Genomic DNA, 16,355 nt, shown 5'->3' on the forward strand with positions numbered 1-16,355 from the left:
AGCCATGAATACGACAAGACGTGTCTAGTATAGTCCACAGACTGCACCACCATGGGCAGGCTAATGAGATGTCGTAAGATGTTCTGGGGTAGCTGGCACACCAGGTCACAGCTCCTGGATAAAGACCCACGTCTGATCCAGTGAACAGCCCTGCTGCCCCAACCTTGGCTTCTGCCTCTTGGCTGCCTTGCTTCCTTAGGATGACCCTCCTCCACTGCCCCAGCAGCTGGCAGAGGCTGGCCAGGTCCTGCCTGCTGCCCACAGCCCCGGGTGCTGGGACCAGGGCTAGTTCGAGGCCCAGCTCTGCCTTCAACTCCCTGTGGGACATGGACACAAGGCTCCCTTCTCAGGGCCTACCCTGAGGGTTAGTGTCCTAGAGGAGCCATCACCCAGGAGGAGCAGGGCAGGAGCCACAGCGCCTGTTAAAGCTTAACAGCATCCCTGTGCCATTAACACAGGAATGGTCAGATGGGAATATACAGCTTTGGGCCTTGGGAGGGGCACTTCAGGCTGAGGGTCACCCAGGTCCGCTACTGCTGTGTCTTCTGAGGCCATACCTACAGACCCAAGGAGACCACAGCTTCTACTTGGTGCCCACCGGGCATGGCACCAACCCCACCCCGGGCCTGCCCCCTCCAGGTCCTACCAGGCCCAAGGGGAGGCCCTCAACCTTCCTTCAGCCTGGGCCCTGGACTCTAGACCCAGTCTGTCCCAGTTGCTTAAACCAGAGCAGCATTTGGATAATCTAAGTCCATTTGAATAAGTCCAACCACTTCCTGCCATAGACATAATTTAGAGATGAGGGGAAGGACAGCAACTCATGTAGCCAAGTCTCTTCCCCCCACACAAGGCAGCCAGCATGGCCATAGGCATCTCAGCTCAGCCTTGTCCTCAGCTGGCACACATCCCCTCCCCAAACGAGGAGGTCACTGCCAAGATGCATTCATGCCCACCAGCACTTTATTGGCTATTTAGTAAATGCCATTTGGCTGAACACTTTTCCATCTTTTCCCCACAGGGGTTCAAGCTGGCAGCATTTGCTACCCTACTGGGTCCGAGGGTCGGGGTGGACAGGGAAGAAAGGGTTGTGTCACCTGGACTGTCCAGCCTCTGCTGGGCAAGGAATCTGCTGCATGGTGACAGTGGGCCATCCATGCTGGGGCAGAGCTGGCAGCTCCAGGGCCCGGGTCTAAGGTACCATCTTCCACCATTTGAAGGCAAAGGGCACCCGGCGGACGTTAGCACAGGCACAGATGTCTCCGACCTCCGTCAGGTAACAGTCAAAGTCATTGATGAAGGCGCACTTGAAACCCAGGGGCTCCAGCAAGCGGCAAATCTTTTCTTCCAGGCAGCAGGTCCCTTTGATTTGGGGCCCAAAAGGCTTGGGGATCCCCAGGTTCTTGCCCATCACAATCATCCGCAGCTGTCAGAAAGAAAGGGTAAGGCCCGGGTAGGGATCAGAGGCCTGAAAGCCCGCGCCCCACCTGCCTCTCTGTGGTCAGGCCAGACCAGGCGTAGCAGGCGGGCAGCCGCCTCCTCCAGGTCAGTGAAACCCAGCTCGCTTCTGCTTAGCCCTCCAATGGCTGTTTCTCAACAGCAAGACAACATCCTGCCTGGCCAAGGTCTGGGATTGTCAACTTCTCCAGTTTCTATGTTTTGATTATTCTGGCCTCTTATGGTCTGGATGCAACACACGGCTGCTGCTGCCTCCACTGGAACGCTCTCCCCACCCCCTCTTGTCAGCTGACTGCTGCACATCTTTCATATCTCAACTCCTTCTCAAAGCAGCTTCTTGCCACTACTCACCCCTACCGGACCACACTGAGCTGATCAAGTTAGAAGACACCCATGGCATCAGGGCCTGTGTCCCTAGGACCCAGGGAAGAGGTCAGCAAGTGTTTAGAGAATTGGGGCACCTCAAATGCCTCCGTTCATTTTAAATACCTATATAATGGGTCAGTTGTTACATGAGAAAGTTCAGATGTGAGCCACAGTTGGCATAGGCTTGGTGAAACCAGGACCTCTATGTGCTCACAGCCCCACTCTTGATTATGACTTCTGGTTTAGAATAAGTAGGAACAGAATTTTTAAAGACAAAAATAAACAGTTTTGCTCTTGTTGCCTAGGCTGGAGTGCAGTGGCATGATCTCGGCTCACTGCAACCTCCGCTGGAAGGTTCTAGTGATTCTCCTGCCTCAGTCTTCTGAGTAGCTGGGATTACAGGCATGCGCCACCACAGCTGGCTAATTTTGTATTTTTAGTAGAGGTGGAGTTTCTCCATGTTAGTCAGGGTGGTCTCGAACTCCTGACCTCAGGTGATCCTCCCACCTGGGCCTCCCAAAGTGCTGGGATTACAGGTGTGAGCCACCACACCCGGCCGCAGAATTTTTTTTTGGTTTGGTTTATCAGACAAGGTCTTGGTTTGTTGCCCAGGTTGGAATGCAGTGGCTCATTGCAGCCTCTACCTCCTGGGCTCAAGAAATTGTTCTGCCTCAGCCTCCTGAGTGGCTGAGACTACAGGCATGGGCCACCACACGCAGCTTTTTTTTTTTTTTTTTTGGGTTGGGGCGGGGGGAGGCGGTGGAGACAGTCTTGCTCTGTTGCCCAGGCTGGAGTCCAGTGGTACAATCTTGGCTCACTGCAACCTCTGCCTCCTGGATTCAAGGGATCCTCCTGCCTCAGCCTCTGATTAGCTGGGATTATAGGCATGCACCACCACACCCAGCTAGTGTTTGTATTTACTAGAGATGGGGTTTCAACCATGTCTGTCAGGCTTTTCTTAAACTCCAGACTTCAAAAGTGATCTGCCCTCCTCAGCCTCCCAAAGTGCTGAGGTTACAGGCATGAGTCACTGCATCCTGGCCCCAGCTAATTTTTTTTTTTTTTTTTTAAAGATGTAGGGTCTTACTATGTTGTCCTAGCTGGTCTCCATCTCCTGAGTTCAAGTGATCTTCCCACCTCAGCATCCCAGTGTGCTGGAACTACAGGTGAGCCACCACAACCAGCCAAGCTGAACAGAACATTATTTTTGAGAGACTTTCGCTCTTGTTGCCCAGGCTGGAGTGCAATGGTGTGATTTAGGTTCACTGCAACTTCCACCTCCCAGGTTCAAGCAATTCTCCCATCTCAGCCTCCCAAGTAGCTGGGATTACAGGCATGTGCTACCACGCCCAGCTAATTTTGTATTTTTAAGTAGAGACAGGGTTTCTCCATGTTGGTTAGGCTGCTCTCGAACTCCCAACCTCAGGTGATCCACCTGCCTCAGCTTCCCAAAGTGTTGGGACTACAGGCGTGAGCCACCGCGCCCAGCCTAGAATGTTATTTTAAGTGCTGATGTACCTCCATGTATCGGACACGGCTGCCCTGGACCCTGGGGATAGTGGAAAGACCTACCCTGAGGTAGCTTGCCCAAGACCTCACTGCTGGCAGATGCACAGCAACCTCAACTCTGAGTTACATAGCACCCCATCTGAAGTGGGCCTCACAGGTTCATCCTTTTAGACTAGGGGTACAGCTCACTGAGGCTCCTGAAGCTCCTGGCCCATAGTAACTGCCTGGGGAACCCTCCAAGCCTTCAGGCCCAGTATACCTGCTCTCTGGGAGGGCGTCCCTAACTGAGATGGGGGAGAAGGGGTCTCCTGCCCATTTCCTCATAGGCACCGTTATCTGCTGTCCCTCCCCCATCTCTGCAGTCTAGCACAGTGAGGCGGCAGCCAGTGTTGCCTGGACGGACCCTCCCCCACCCAGGGATGCCCAGTCGTCCCTCACCAGGTCAGGGAAGTATGGCCTCGCGAAGGGCCTCTTGGGCTGCTGGTCAGAGGGGATGTTAGTCATCTTCTCCAAGCAGAACAGCTGAGGAATCTCGATGATGTCCTGTTCCACCAGGCCCAGCTCTGTCTTCAGGATGTCACGGTTCAAGTGAATGCACTTCTGTGGGGTGGGAGGGGCCAGGAGAGCTCATCAGGAATTAAAACCAGTTTCCTTCCATACTGAAGGTAGGCCATGGCCTGACACCACTGCCATCCCCATCACTCACTGTGCGCCAGGAGCCTCACACATCACACCGACCTTCCTAAGTGGGCAGTTCCCTTTTCACCTGGGGAAGTGGGGGCTCAGGAAGCCTCGTCTTTAGTCCAGGATCCCACAGCTAGACAGCGTTGGGCACTTCCCAACCCAGACCAGCTGAGCCCAATACCCAAGCATCTCCCTAGGTCTTGAAATAGGCTTCAGACACCCAGCACACCTGTCTCCCTAGGTCTTGAAATAAGCTTCAGACACAACCCAACACACCCTAAGCTGTCGCCAGGGGCTGGGAGATGCTCTCTCAGCCCCATGCCTGGCTGGCACCCACCCTGCTATGCCAGAAGGGCTGTTCTTCCAAAACAGGGCACCCATGCACTGTGCATGACATAGAACTTTCCCTTAGGAACATTGCTGGGAATGGTAAGGACCCAGTGAGCAAAGCAGTTTTGCTGACCATGCAACCTCAGCCGAGACATTGCCCTTCTCTGGGCCTAAGCTTCTCCTTCTAGAAGTTGGGAAGACTCTGCTCCTCACAGCCAATGATTCCCTTTCTAAGATCTCTGAAGGTTGGTGACCCTGAACACCATTCTCAGGACCACTGTGACAGGCCGCTTCATCCAGAAAGCATTGAGTAGGCCCTCGTTTGAGTCTGACACTCAGCTTCTCAGAAGTAAGGAGCTGGCCTCTTCAAGGAGGCTGCTGAGGTATGTCATTTTCCAGGAAATGGAGCCTAGGCAGCTTGAGTAGCATAATGAGCAACACAGGAACCTGGGAGTTCAGACTCAATCCCCCAAATGATTGTCTTGGGCTAGTGATTTTCCTCTGTGCCTCACTCTCCTCATATGTAAGAGGTGTTTTACTTTATAGGGCTATCTGCAGGGTTTGTAGTGAGGTGTCTTGCACAAGGCTTGGGCCATCGTTGGTTCTCAGCTAGCAACCTGGATAATCAGGGCTTTCCCAGCTTGGGGGAAAAGACCCAGCTGCATAGTCACGGCAAGTAAAGCCCCTGACAGTATCTGCAAGCAGTATCTGTCAACTCTTCTGACACGCCATGGCGCTCCTCTCTGCCCCTGTCCCACCCTGGGTCCTCGGCCATCTGACACCATAGAAAGCTGTGTGACCACTTCCAGCCTTCTTCCAAGCATAAAGGTACATCGTGCTGTGTTTGGCTCCAGAGACCTAACTCCTTACTCCTCTAGTCTCCCTACACTGGCATATATATGGCCAGCTCTAGCCCCAGACCTGGGCCTGTATCAAGACCTGGAAAGAAAGGTGGCAGGCAGCTGTCCCCCCCCCAACCCTTCACCCCTCAGGAGGGGTGGGTGGGAACCTTCCTGCAGGACCTGTGGCACCAGCTCTTTCTTGGGGACGGCCCCCCTCGCGCTGGCCCTACCTCCACGTATTCATTCTGCTTCTTCAGGCTTTCATCAGCCAGAAGTTGGTCGATGGTTCTAGCTTCCCTTCCTGTAGGAAGAAGCGGTCAGGGAATGGCAGCACTGCCCAGAGCTGGGCACACTCAGGTAAGGCCCAGCCACCTGGGTGTGTTCCTGGGCCAGTGATCATGGTGAGAGGAGAGGACTGGCCTATCTCCAGGGACCACACCCTCAGGTCCAGTATCTTCCTTCTGGGGACTGACCAGGGTCTACACCAGAAAGTCCAGGCAGGACTTACTGCCACTGGCCACTCTGTCCCCAGCATGAGGGAATAGCCTGTGCCAGGCTGAGGGATACAGCCTAGAGTTTGTTAGGATGACTTTGGCCCCTACTCCCCTTATGCCGATACAACCTGGCACCTTCTGCCTGTGGCCTTCACCAGGTTACATTACTTTTATTCCTCAATGGCCTCATCTTTGGGACAGGAATGCCCAATTCATTTGCCAGCTCTGAGGTGACAGTCTTTGTCATGTGGTTCATGTTCAGCAGATGTCACCTTCCATGGTGCTTCTATGACCAGGAGTTCCCAGGCCCCACCCCAAAGGCTGAGTATCCAGGAGCTCTGGAGCAGGGTGGAAATCCTGTATTTCTAACAAGCTCCCAGGTGCACTGGCCCTCAGATCACACTTTGGGTACTGAGGGTCTAGAAAAACCTAATACCCCCAGCCCCTTTCTGGGTTCATACAGCCTTTATTATTTTTTGAGACGGAGTCTTGCTCTGTGTCCCAGGCTGGAGTGCAATGGCGTGATCTCAGCTCACTGCAACTTCCACCTCCCAGGCCAAAGCAATTCCCCAGCCTCAGCCTCCCGAATAGCTGAGATTACAGGCACGTGCCACCAATGCCCTGTTGATTTTCACATTTTTAGTAGAGTTGGGCTTTCATCATGTTGGCCGGGCTGATCTGGAACTTCTGGCCTCAGGTGATCTGCCCGCCTTGGCCTCCCAAAGTGCTGGGGTTACAGGTGTGAGCCACCATGCCCAGCCCACTCCCACAGCTTTTAGATCGGAAGTACAATGGCACCAGCCACACCACCTCTGCTTGTCCACCTGTGTGTTTCCTTAATGTAACCAGGAGACCCACAAAGTCCCAGTCCCTAAGTACTTAATCCAATGTGCCCTGAGTAAATCCAAGCACTAGCATTGTTGATACCCGTTTTCCCCCAACTTGGGGCCACTTAAGTGAGTCCCCTTCAAATACATCCTAAAAGCCTCTAGGCCATCCCGGAACATCTGGTCTACTTGTGTTGTCGTAGTACCACTAGAGTAGCCCAGAAACATGACATTCTAATACAACTCCAACAGCTTTTGTGCTTCCCTGCCATCCTTTCTGCCAAGCGTGACAGAATGGCTATGTAGAAAGGGCCCCTGGAAAAAGGAGGAGGACCCCAGTTCTGTTCTGTGGAAAGGGAGTTCCCTTACCATTAGACAAAAGCTGATCTGCTCTAAGCTCGTCAAACAGAAGAGCATCGCCATAGCCTTCCTTCTGTTTCTCTCGGAACAGTTTATAGCAGGCGCTGGGACTGGCCAGGAGCAGCTGGAAGCCCTGGGAAACAGAACTTGGGTCAGAAGCCAGCTTTCTCTGCTGGACATGATGGCTTATACCTGTAATCCCAGCACTCTGGAGGCCGAGGCAGGGAGATCACCTGAGGTCAGGAGTTCGAGCCTGGCCAACATAGTAAAATCCCATCTCTACTAAAAATACAAGAGTTAGCCGCTTGTGGTGGCATGTGCCTGTAATCCCAGCTACTCAGGAGGCTGAGGCACGAGAATCACTTTAACCTGGGGCGGAGGTTGCAGTGAGTGGAGATCATGCCACTGCACTCCAGCCTGGGTGACAGAGTGAGACTCAAAAAACAACAAAAACCAAGAAAAAGCCAGCTTTTTCTCCAGAATCTTCCAAGAGTCCCCAACAGAAGGCATGGGGACATGGTCAGATGTCCCTTCTGCAGACCCCAATACAGACCTTTTTGCCCTCATTCTTGTCATCTGTGGGGATGAAGCACATGAACTCATCCACGTGGCCCGTCATCAGCCAATCTGAGTAGAGCTCCACTGGCGCTTGGACCTGCTGGGCATAGAGGAAGCCTCGGAGGGTCTTACTCATGGCCCGGCCCTCTGCGCTAGAAGGAAGATGGAAAGAACAGCTTTTGAGCCAGTGTGGCCCAGACTGGTCACCTGTCACTTGGTGTCATGCTGCCTCCAGGGAGCTGGCCTCTGTGACCGTTGTGTGAAGGAGGCTGGTCCATAGCAGATAAATTGGTTATGAATCCCTTACTCTGACCCCACTCAGAACAGAGCCTAGTGTTCTAGACACACAAGCCCGGTCACAAGTATCATTTTGGATTTATGGCCACCAAGAAATCCAGCCACATCTCTCTTGAAAATGACATCCTGGTGGACCAAATTTCACTTGTTTCAGTTTAAACCCTGGAATCAAAGAATAAACAGTTTATTCTGATCTTTAGTCTCCACGTGAATCAAAAGCTCAAATGTCCTTCTAAGAAGTGTTCCACAGTGCGTGACTGGCTGAGGTGCTATGGGAAGCAGGCGGGGCCAGGGGAACGACCATGGTCCCTTCCTTTTCATCTGAAGTCGTCTGGCCCGGTGGCTCACCTGGGGTAAAAGCTGCTGCCAATGAGGACTCTGCCCAGGGGGTACTCTTTCTCTTGCACCTTGACAGGTGGGGACACCATTAGGTTCCCAATGGAATCCATGCTGGCCACTTTATGGTCCTCAATGTCCTGGATCATGTAGCCAATACCAGGGCTCTGGGGAGAGACCCAGCGGGGAAGGGGTGTTAGTAGGGGATGGCTTTGGGCCCCAGTGTTATCCCTAAATCCAGGCTCTCAGGTAGACTTCCACATCCCCTCCCCCCAGAGGCCACCTGGGTCCTCTCCCCACTTGGTGCCCCATCATTTCTAGGCAGGTTCCAGGCCTGAGAGATTGGACTGAGCTCAGATTAGCCAAACCAAGTTCCACACCAATGAGTACTTCATGGGGAACTCATCAAGATCGGTGGCCTGAGGCGTGTCGAGGATCAAGGATGTTGTCTTGTGGGGAGCCTGGGTGTAGCAGAAGGCCATCTCATCCTGGAATGGAGAGGAAGACAGATCGTTTGCCAGTCACACATCTCCCTGGGTCCCATTTAGGGAAAAGGTACGGTAAGAATCCCCTTCCTTCCTGCCAACTCGTGCTCAACCCTCAACACCCAGCTCAGATATTGCCCTTTCTTGAAGGCTCTCTGATCCCTCTCTCCCCTACTCTTCAGGTTTAAGACTTGAACATCCATGGCTGGGCACGGTAGCTCATGCCTGTAATCCCAGCACTTTGGGAGGCCAAAGTGAGTGGATCACTTGAGCCTAGGAATTCAAGACCAGCCTGGGCAACATGGTGAGACCCCCATCTACTAAAAAAAAAAAAAAAAAAAAACCCAAAAAAACCAAAAAACAACAAACAGAAAAAAACCCAAAAAGTTAGCCAGGCATGGTGGCTCATGCCTGTAATCCCAGCTACTCAGAGGAGGTAGGAGATAGAGGCTGCAGTGGAGCTGAGATCGTGCCACTGCACTCTAGCTTGGGCGACAAAGACTTGAGCATCCAGATTCTTCCTTTCTTCTTCTATAAAGAATCCATTAGCAAGCCTTACTGGCTTACATTCTGAGTCAACTCTGCGCTGGTGCCACTCAGGAAACCACCGTGTCTCCACCCTATGCCCACTGCAACACCTTCTAGTTTCCCTTCTATTCTTGCCCACTCTTAAGATTTGTTCCCTATATCTTAGCCAGAGGGGTCTTTTGAAAACCTAAACTGTAACCTTTCATTCCTGATTCATGCTTTGAGTGTCTCTTGTTTGCCTTTAGCTGAAAAGGTACCTTAACCAGGTGGTAACCCTGCCTCTCACCTTGGTTCACTGTGATTGGCTGCACCAGCCCTCTTCAAGACCTCCAAGCATACCCCCACTTTTTTTTTTTTTTTTTGAGACAGTGTCATCCAAGCTGGAGTGCCAGTGGTGTGATCTGGGCATACTGCAACCTCTGCCTCCTGGGTTCAAGCGATTCTCCTGCCTCAGTGACCTGAGTAGGTGCGACTACAGGCGCCCGCTACCATGTTCGGCTGATTTTTGTATTTTTAGTAGAGACGGTATTTTGCCATGTTTTCCATGCTGTTTTTAAACTCCTGACCTCAAGTGATCTACCTGCCTCAGCCTCCCAAAGTGTTGGAATTACAGGCGTGAGCCACCACACCCGGCCAGGGACTCCTACTTTTAATCCTGGCCACTCCTACCCCAGTCTCTGCGTGGCCAGCTCCTTGTTTCCTTAAGTTTCATTTGCAGATGTTCCCGACTATTCTTGAACTGCCTCATTTGGTCTAATGACTCACGGTATCTCATTCTCCAACTTTCATAGCACCTAAAAGTTCTATCCTTGCTAACACGGGACAGCATATGTTCCGATTTATCTCTGGTGCTCAGGATAGTGCGCCTAGCACGTGACAATCACTCATCTGCAGAGGACAGAGCTCTAGAACTGAAGGCTGACGGGGGCTTTAGATTTGGTGCTGTTCCAGAGTCAGGTGGGACCCCAGGGCAGTGGCCCAGCTCTCACAGCCTTAGCCAAAGGTGTCAGAGCCTTCTGGGGCCTGGGGGTTAGGGTTCTGTGGTCTTGAACACATGTCCATTCTGGAATGGGAAGGAGGTTAGACTCTAAACTCTATTCCTTAGTGGACATGACTCAGGCAAATCCTCATCTGAGCCTCCACTGAAGTCCTAAGAGCAGCACCACCTCTACCAAGGCTTCGGTCTTTAAGGTTAACCAGAAGTCTGTGAAATTCCTCTTAGGTGGCAAATGCTGAGTCTCCTCACCCCTCCCTCCCCCACAGGGGTTTCCCAGGTGAGGTGTTACCTGGAGCCACCTGCCCAGGCGGTTGGGGTCCTCATAGACAGATGCCACCTGGCTGTTGCTCTTCTCACTCAGCTCCGTCACTGCGTCCACAAAACCCTGCAGCTGCAGCTCTCTGCCATGGGAGAGAAGCCAGTTCTGGCAAGACTTTCACAGCTCCCTTACTGTAAAGTTATGACCTCCCTGTGCCAGGAGAGGGAGAACACCTCCTTCTCACCAGGAGAGGTTACATCCCTGCCCGTGAGGTCAACAGAGCAGCCATCCCCTGACCTTGGCACAAGCCAGAAGCTGAGCCCATCTTGTCCAATGCTACTCAGCTTTGCCCAGAGCCAGGTTGGGAAGTACCAGTGGCAGCCCCTTTCCTGGTAGCCAAGGCCTGCTCTGTTTATACCCTTCGGTCAGATTCTGCAAGTACGCTTCCTTTTTTGAGACAGTCTCGTTCTGTCACCCAGGCTGGAGTACAGTGGCAGGATCTGACTCACTGCAACCTCTGCCTTCTGGATTCAAGCAAATCTCCTGCCTCAGTGCCTCCTTTCTGCCGCCCAGTAGCTGGGACTATAGGCCCCCGCCACCATGCCTGGCTAATTTTTATATTTCTAGTAGAGATGGGGTTTCACCACGTTGGCCAGGCCGGTCTCAAACTCCTGACCTCAGGTGATCCACCCACCTCGGCCTCCCAAAGTCCTGAGATTATAGGTGTGAGTCGCTGTGCCCAGCCTGCAAGTACCCTTCTATCCCAGGGAATCTGGGGACTCCCCCGGGCTCTCCTGCCTCAGCCTATCCAAAGGTATTAGCTGACTGTCTACCCAAGGGGGCTGTATTTTTGTCCTGAGAAGCCATGAAGCTGGGTACCCCACCCTTGAGATGACCAAGAAGGTTGTCATTTTTGTATGTGTGGCATGGGATGGGTCTTGAGCCTGGGATCTTCAAGGCATCGTGCACAGCATCAGGCTCACAGATCTACTGTGGACATCCCTTCCTTGAAGGGAAACAGCAGTGTGTGAGGCTGATGTTAAGACCACTCATCTGGCCGTGTGTGGTGGCTCATGCCTGTAATCCTAGCAGTTTGGGAGGCCGAGGCGGGCGGATCACCTGAGATTGGGAGTTTGAGACCAGCCTGGCCAACATGGTGAAACCCCATCTCTACCAGAAATACAGAAATTAGCTGGGTGTGGTGTCACATGCCTGTAATCCCAGCTACTTGGGAGGCTGAGGCAGGAGAATTGCTGGAACCAGGGAGGCGGAGGCCGCAGTGAGTCAAGATCATACCACCGCACTCCAGTCTGGGCAACAGAGCGAGACTCCATCTCAAAAATAAAAAATAAAAACAAAAAACCAAAACACTTATCTGAAACAAATGGGTCCTCAAAAGTTGGAGGTCAGCAAGGCCCTAGTATTGGGAAATATTGAAATTGGGACTGTAGTCCAGCTTCAGGTCCAAAGCTCATGTTGCTACTAATAGAATACAGCAATGTAACTGCTGGCATAGCACATGCATAGTATGTATGCTACTGCTCCAAAGAACCTATTTCTTGGGTCTATGCAAAGCCACAGGGAGCTACCAGCCTGACAAGGTCTAGAACAGTCTGAGGCTTATTGGGGAAGGGAGTGCAGACCCAGCCTTGTAGGTCATATGCAGCTCTACTGGGTCAAACCGTGCCTGAATACCACGCTGTATGGAAGACTTGGGTTTCCTTGAACAAGTAGATACCCTCTGTGAATGAGAAACCCCTGTCTTCAAATACTCGAGATACCAAATCTCTCTGCTTTATGTCTTCTGTATCTGCCATCAGAATTCCATCAGACCTGCTGAGATTTTACCTTCTCATCCTGAAACCCGGTATTCCTCTGAGGACCACACTCCCCAGCAGCCCTCCCCTGGAAGAGCTGTCTGTCTGGCTTCTACACCCACTGAGCCTGGAAGAGGGGAAGAAGTTTTTTTTTTTTTTTTTTTTTTTTTTTTGAGATGGAATCTTACTGTCACCCAGGCTGGAGTACAGGGGTATAATCTCGGCTCACTGCAACCTCCACCTTCTGGGTTCAAGAGATTCTCCTGCCTCAGCCTTCCGAGCAGCTGGGATTACTGGGGTGCACCATCATGCCTGGCTAATTGTTTTTGTACTTTTAATAGAGATGGGGTTTTACCATGTTGGCCAGCCTGGTCTTGAACTCTTGACCTCAGGTGATCTGCCTGCCTCAGCTTCCCAAAGGGCTGGGATTACAGGCATGAACCACCATACCCGGCAATTTATTTTTTATTTTTATGAGTTTTGCTCTTGTTTCCCAGGCTGCAGTGCAGTGGGGCTATTTCAGCTCACTGCAACCTCTGCCTCCTGGGTTCAAGCGATTCTCCTGCCTCAGCCTCACTGAGTGGCTGGGATTACAGGCATGTACCACATCTGGCTAATTTTTCTATTTTTAGTGGAGACTGGGTTTCACCATGTTGGCCAGGCTGGTCTTGAACTTCTGACCCTCAGGTGATCCTCCTGCCTCAGCCTTCCAAAGTGCTGGGATTATAGGTGTGAGCCACCACACTGGCTACCATTTCCTATTAGTGTTTCCCATCCCTGCTAGAGTGTTCCGTCAGCATTATCCTTTGCCTCCTACTTAAAAAAACAAAGACAGCCTTCACATAAGGAATTTGCAATAAAGGGCAACGTGGTGGAAGTAATCTAGAGGCGGCTGGTGTGGAACGAGTGGGGCGGGGATGTCTTGCCTGCAGACCAATCCCAACTCTAATGGCTGCTCCTGCCACCCGGGCTTGAGCCATGCTGTGTCTAGACTGGTCTCTTGCCTTTTACTTGTACCTGACTTTCCACGTGGCCAGAGTGATCATGCAGACAGAACCCTTGGCTTCCCACTGTTCTGCCTTCAGGATCCTTTCTCCTTTTCTCCCTAGGCATGTGGCTACATGGCTAGAGACTGTGCCTGGATTCCCTGAAGCTGGACGTGGCCCCGTGCGTGTTCAGGCTTTTGGCACGTGAGGCGGTTGAGGAGACTTCCAGACCACTAGCAGCAACAATAGGTTGCAGCGCCCAAATCTTGGCTCTTTCTCCCTCCTAGGGCCCAGGCCTAGACCGAGGATGTGTGTACCCAGCCTCCACAGAGGAGGCAGCCACCCCAGGGGAAAGTATAACAAGACTGAAACGAACCAGGGCCTGTAAGTGGCAGTGGGTGAGCAGTACCATCTTTCTGCAGGTATCCAGGTGACAAAGCTTTCACCACTGTATTTAGAATACGTATGGCCCCAGACACCTCATCCTAACACTCAGGGCCCACAGGTCTCTGGCTCCTTTCACCCATCCCCACACCTCCCCTTCCTGGGCTCACACCTGTTCTCTGGTTCCATAGGAGTCTCATCATCCCTGGGACAGGTTCTCATCCTGACCTCTCCATTCTTCACCCTGCTTTAGAGCACTTGGTACCGTTTAAAACCGTGCCGTTTGACCCTAACATAACTGGGGGACTGTCTCATTCACTGTTCCATGCCCAGCTTTGGGAATATTCAGGCCTGTATTGGACTGTCTTGGGGCAGATCCAGACAGCTCAGACAGAAGTGTTTCAACTCTCCTGGTGAGAGGTCCCAATGATCTTTACCCACCCCACCCTCATACAGAAAGAGGGTGCCAGTTATGAGAACCACCTGGCACAGTCAGCCTGAGGGTCTCTCACCTGCACAGGTAAACCTCCAGAGGCACCTGAGTGCAGGGAACGAAGACGCAGGGAGCCACCCGGAACACCACCGTGTCTTTATACAGCAGAGTCTCTGGAATTGACTGCAACCAGACGAGGTCCTGTTAGCAACCTGCTTCCACATTTACTCCCTCCCCTCCAACCCCCAGGGTTCTGGCCATTCAGCCCAGCCCCCAGCTGGGCCCCACCTGCCTTCTGCAGCTCTCCCCCAGCAAACCTCGAGCTCTGCCCAACTGTGGGAGATGCCTTTTTTCCCCCACCGGAGCATCCTAGTCCAAGGACCCATCTATTGTGGGGACATACCGGGTCTTGAGACTCCTCCACCAGGGACGCAGAGTAGGAGATGAGGCCCGAGAATTCGGCAGACGGGAACGCTATAGCTTCAACGTAGAAGGTCTCTTTCAAGTGGTTCCCAAGGAGGGCCAAGGTATAGGCGTGCTGGCCAGGCCCCAGCACCAACTCAAAGGTACTGGAGTTGTCTTCTAGGAGAGAAAGAAGGGATGGACCAGCCACTGAAGTAACCTGATGTCAGTCACCACATTTGATGGTCAAGGTACCAGCTCATTCCTCGTATCAGAGGCAAGTCTGTGAATTCCAGGAGGGCTGGAGCTGAACTGGCTTGGCTGTCCCTGTTTCTAGCATTCAGGGCTTGGTAGACAACCAGATGTCTGGATACAAGCAACGGCCAGTTCTCTACCAATGTTCCTTGAAGACCTATCACACACCAGGAGTTGGAGCTCAGGTGATGCCTTCTCAAGGCTCCTGCCTGGTATGAAGCTTCAGGGTAAGTGGTTCTGTATTTTGAGCCATGAATCCAACTCCTGTGATAATATCATAAAGTCCTAAAGGTGAGAAACTCTCCCAGGCTGGGCTCAGCAGCCTCATCTGAAAAAGATCAGACACTTACCGATGCTAGAAAGGTCAGTGAGAAACATTTATTGAATGGATTATGCCTCCATCAAGGTTTCTGAGGAAACCAAGTGTTCTTATGATTATACATGTTAAGACTGTCTCCTAGTTTTAGGTCATTCAATACAAAACCATGCACAGAAGAGATCAGAAGGAGGTTGACCACACGTGGTAGTTGTCATTTGCTAACTAGATCCTAAGGTTTTTGTTTTTTGTTTTTTTGTTTTTGAGATGGAGTCCTGCTCTGTTGAGCAGGCTAGAGTGCAGCGGCACTATCTCGGCTCACTTCAACCTCCATCTCCCGGGTTCGAGCGATTCTTGTGCCTCAGCCTCCTGAGTAGGTGACTATAGGTGTGCACCACCATGCCCGGCTAGTTTTTTGTATTTTTAGTAGAGATGGGGTTTTACCACGTTGCCCAGGCCGATCTCCAACTCCTGAGCTCAGGCAATCCACCTGCCTCAGCCTCCCGAAGTGCTAGGATTACAGGCATAAGCCACTGCACCCAGCCCAAGTCTGTCCATTTTCTAGGCCAGAAATTACCCTGACCCAAGCTTCTCCCCCACCTGGGTCACTAGAACTCCTCTTTCCTGGCCTGTCCTCTTTATCTGTTCCCGATGTGGCAGCTGTAGGCCTGATGATGGCTGTTTCTGCTTAAGATTCCAGGTGACTTATTTTCAGGGAATCCTAAGCTAGATTTACCTTGGCCACCAGAACCCCAAGAGATCCAGGAACTGTAGCATCCTCAGACCTTCTGCACAGCACTGCCAGCTGCCTCCATCTCTAGCTCCTCCAACGTGCCAGCAGATGGCTGCAGCTGTGGCCATGGCTGCCGCCGGTCAGGCGCTGTCCTGGGTCCGGGCCCCAGCAGCCCTCCCGACGGACTCTGCAGTTCTCCTGCAGCTCCTCCTTGGAGGCCCTGGGGATGCTGCTTACCGGCCCAGCCTCAGTCCTGCTGCTGGCTGTGAGGGAACTGGGCCCACCAGGACCATTCCTGTGCTGGTTTCCTGCTCCTCATCTACCTAGAGGCTTCACCAACCCTGAGCCAGGCCTCATGGGGCAAGACCAGACAAGGCAATCCCAGGAACCCCTGCAGCTTCCTAGTGCAGACACAGCCCTCTTGACCTGCTATAGCATCGGCCGGCCCACGGCACCCAGCCCAAGAACTTCCACACACCTAGGGCCTGCTCCTGTTCCGGGGACCTGGGCTCCCTGTGGCCATTCCACCCAAGGGTGATTCACCACCAGGCAGTAAGGGTGAGAGGGTCACTGTCTGTGTGCCACAAGCCGCTACTGGCTGGCTGTCCTGTGGTTGACCCTCTGGGGGACCTTCTGATAGCTAGTTTGTTGTGAAGCTGAAGCATAGCTAACATTTCGCTGTGGGCTTACTATCCTTGCTAG

General features: G+C 52.6%; 1 protein-coding gene across 1 annotated transcript in view; it reads right to left on the bottom strand.

The window, feature by feature from the left end:
* Nucleotides 1–945: 945 nt before the first annotated feature.
* The window catches only part of PADI6 (peptidyl arginine deiminase 6), a 29,971-nt gene continuing 14,561 nt past the window's right edge, over nt 946–16,355 (bottom strand). Inside the window, exons 7-16 of the mRNA XM_001089244.5 lie at nt 14,351–14,529; nt 14,027–14,130; nt 10,358–10,469; nt 8,439–8,546; nt 8,071–8,225; nt 7,421–7,577; nt 6,877–7,000; nt 5,417–5,487; nt 3,769–3,930; nt 946–1,423 (exon numbers count right to left, since the gene is read on the bottom strand). Coding sequence (XP_001089244.2) covers nt 1,190–1,423; nt 3,769–3,930; nt 5,417–5,487; nt 6,877–7,000; nt 7,421–7,577; nt 8,071–8,225; nt 8,439–8,546; nt 10,358–10,469; nt 14,027–14,130; nt 14,351–14,529 — 1,406 coding nt within the window. The 3' untranslated portion in view covers nt 946–1,189. The remainder of the gene's footprint in view (nt 1,424–3,768; nt 3,931–5,416; nt 5,488–6,876; nt 7,001–7,420; nt 7,578–8,070; nt 8,226–8,438; nt 8,547–10,357; nt 10,470–14,026; nt 14,131–14,350; nt 14,530–16,355) is intronic.

This window comes from Macaca mulatta, chromosome 1 (genome assembly GCF_049350105.2).
Source record: "Macaca mulatta isolate MMU2019108-1 chromosome 1, T2T-MMU8v2.0, whole genome shotgun sequence".
NCBI classification, from domain to species: Eukaryota; Metazoa; Chordata; class Mammalia; order Primates; family Cercopithecidae; genus Macaca; species Macaca mulatta.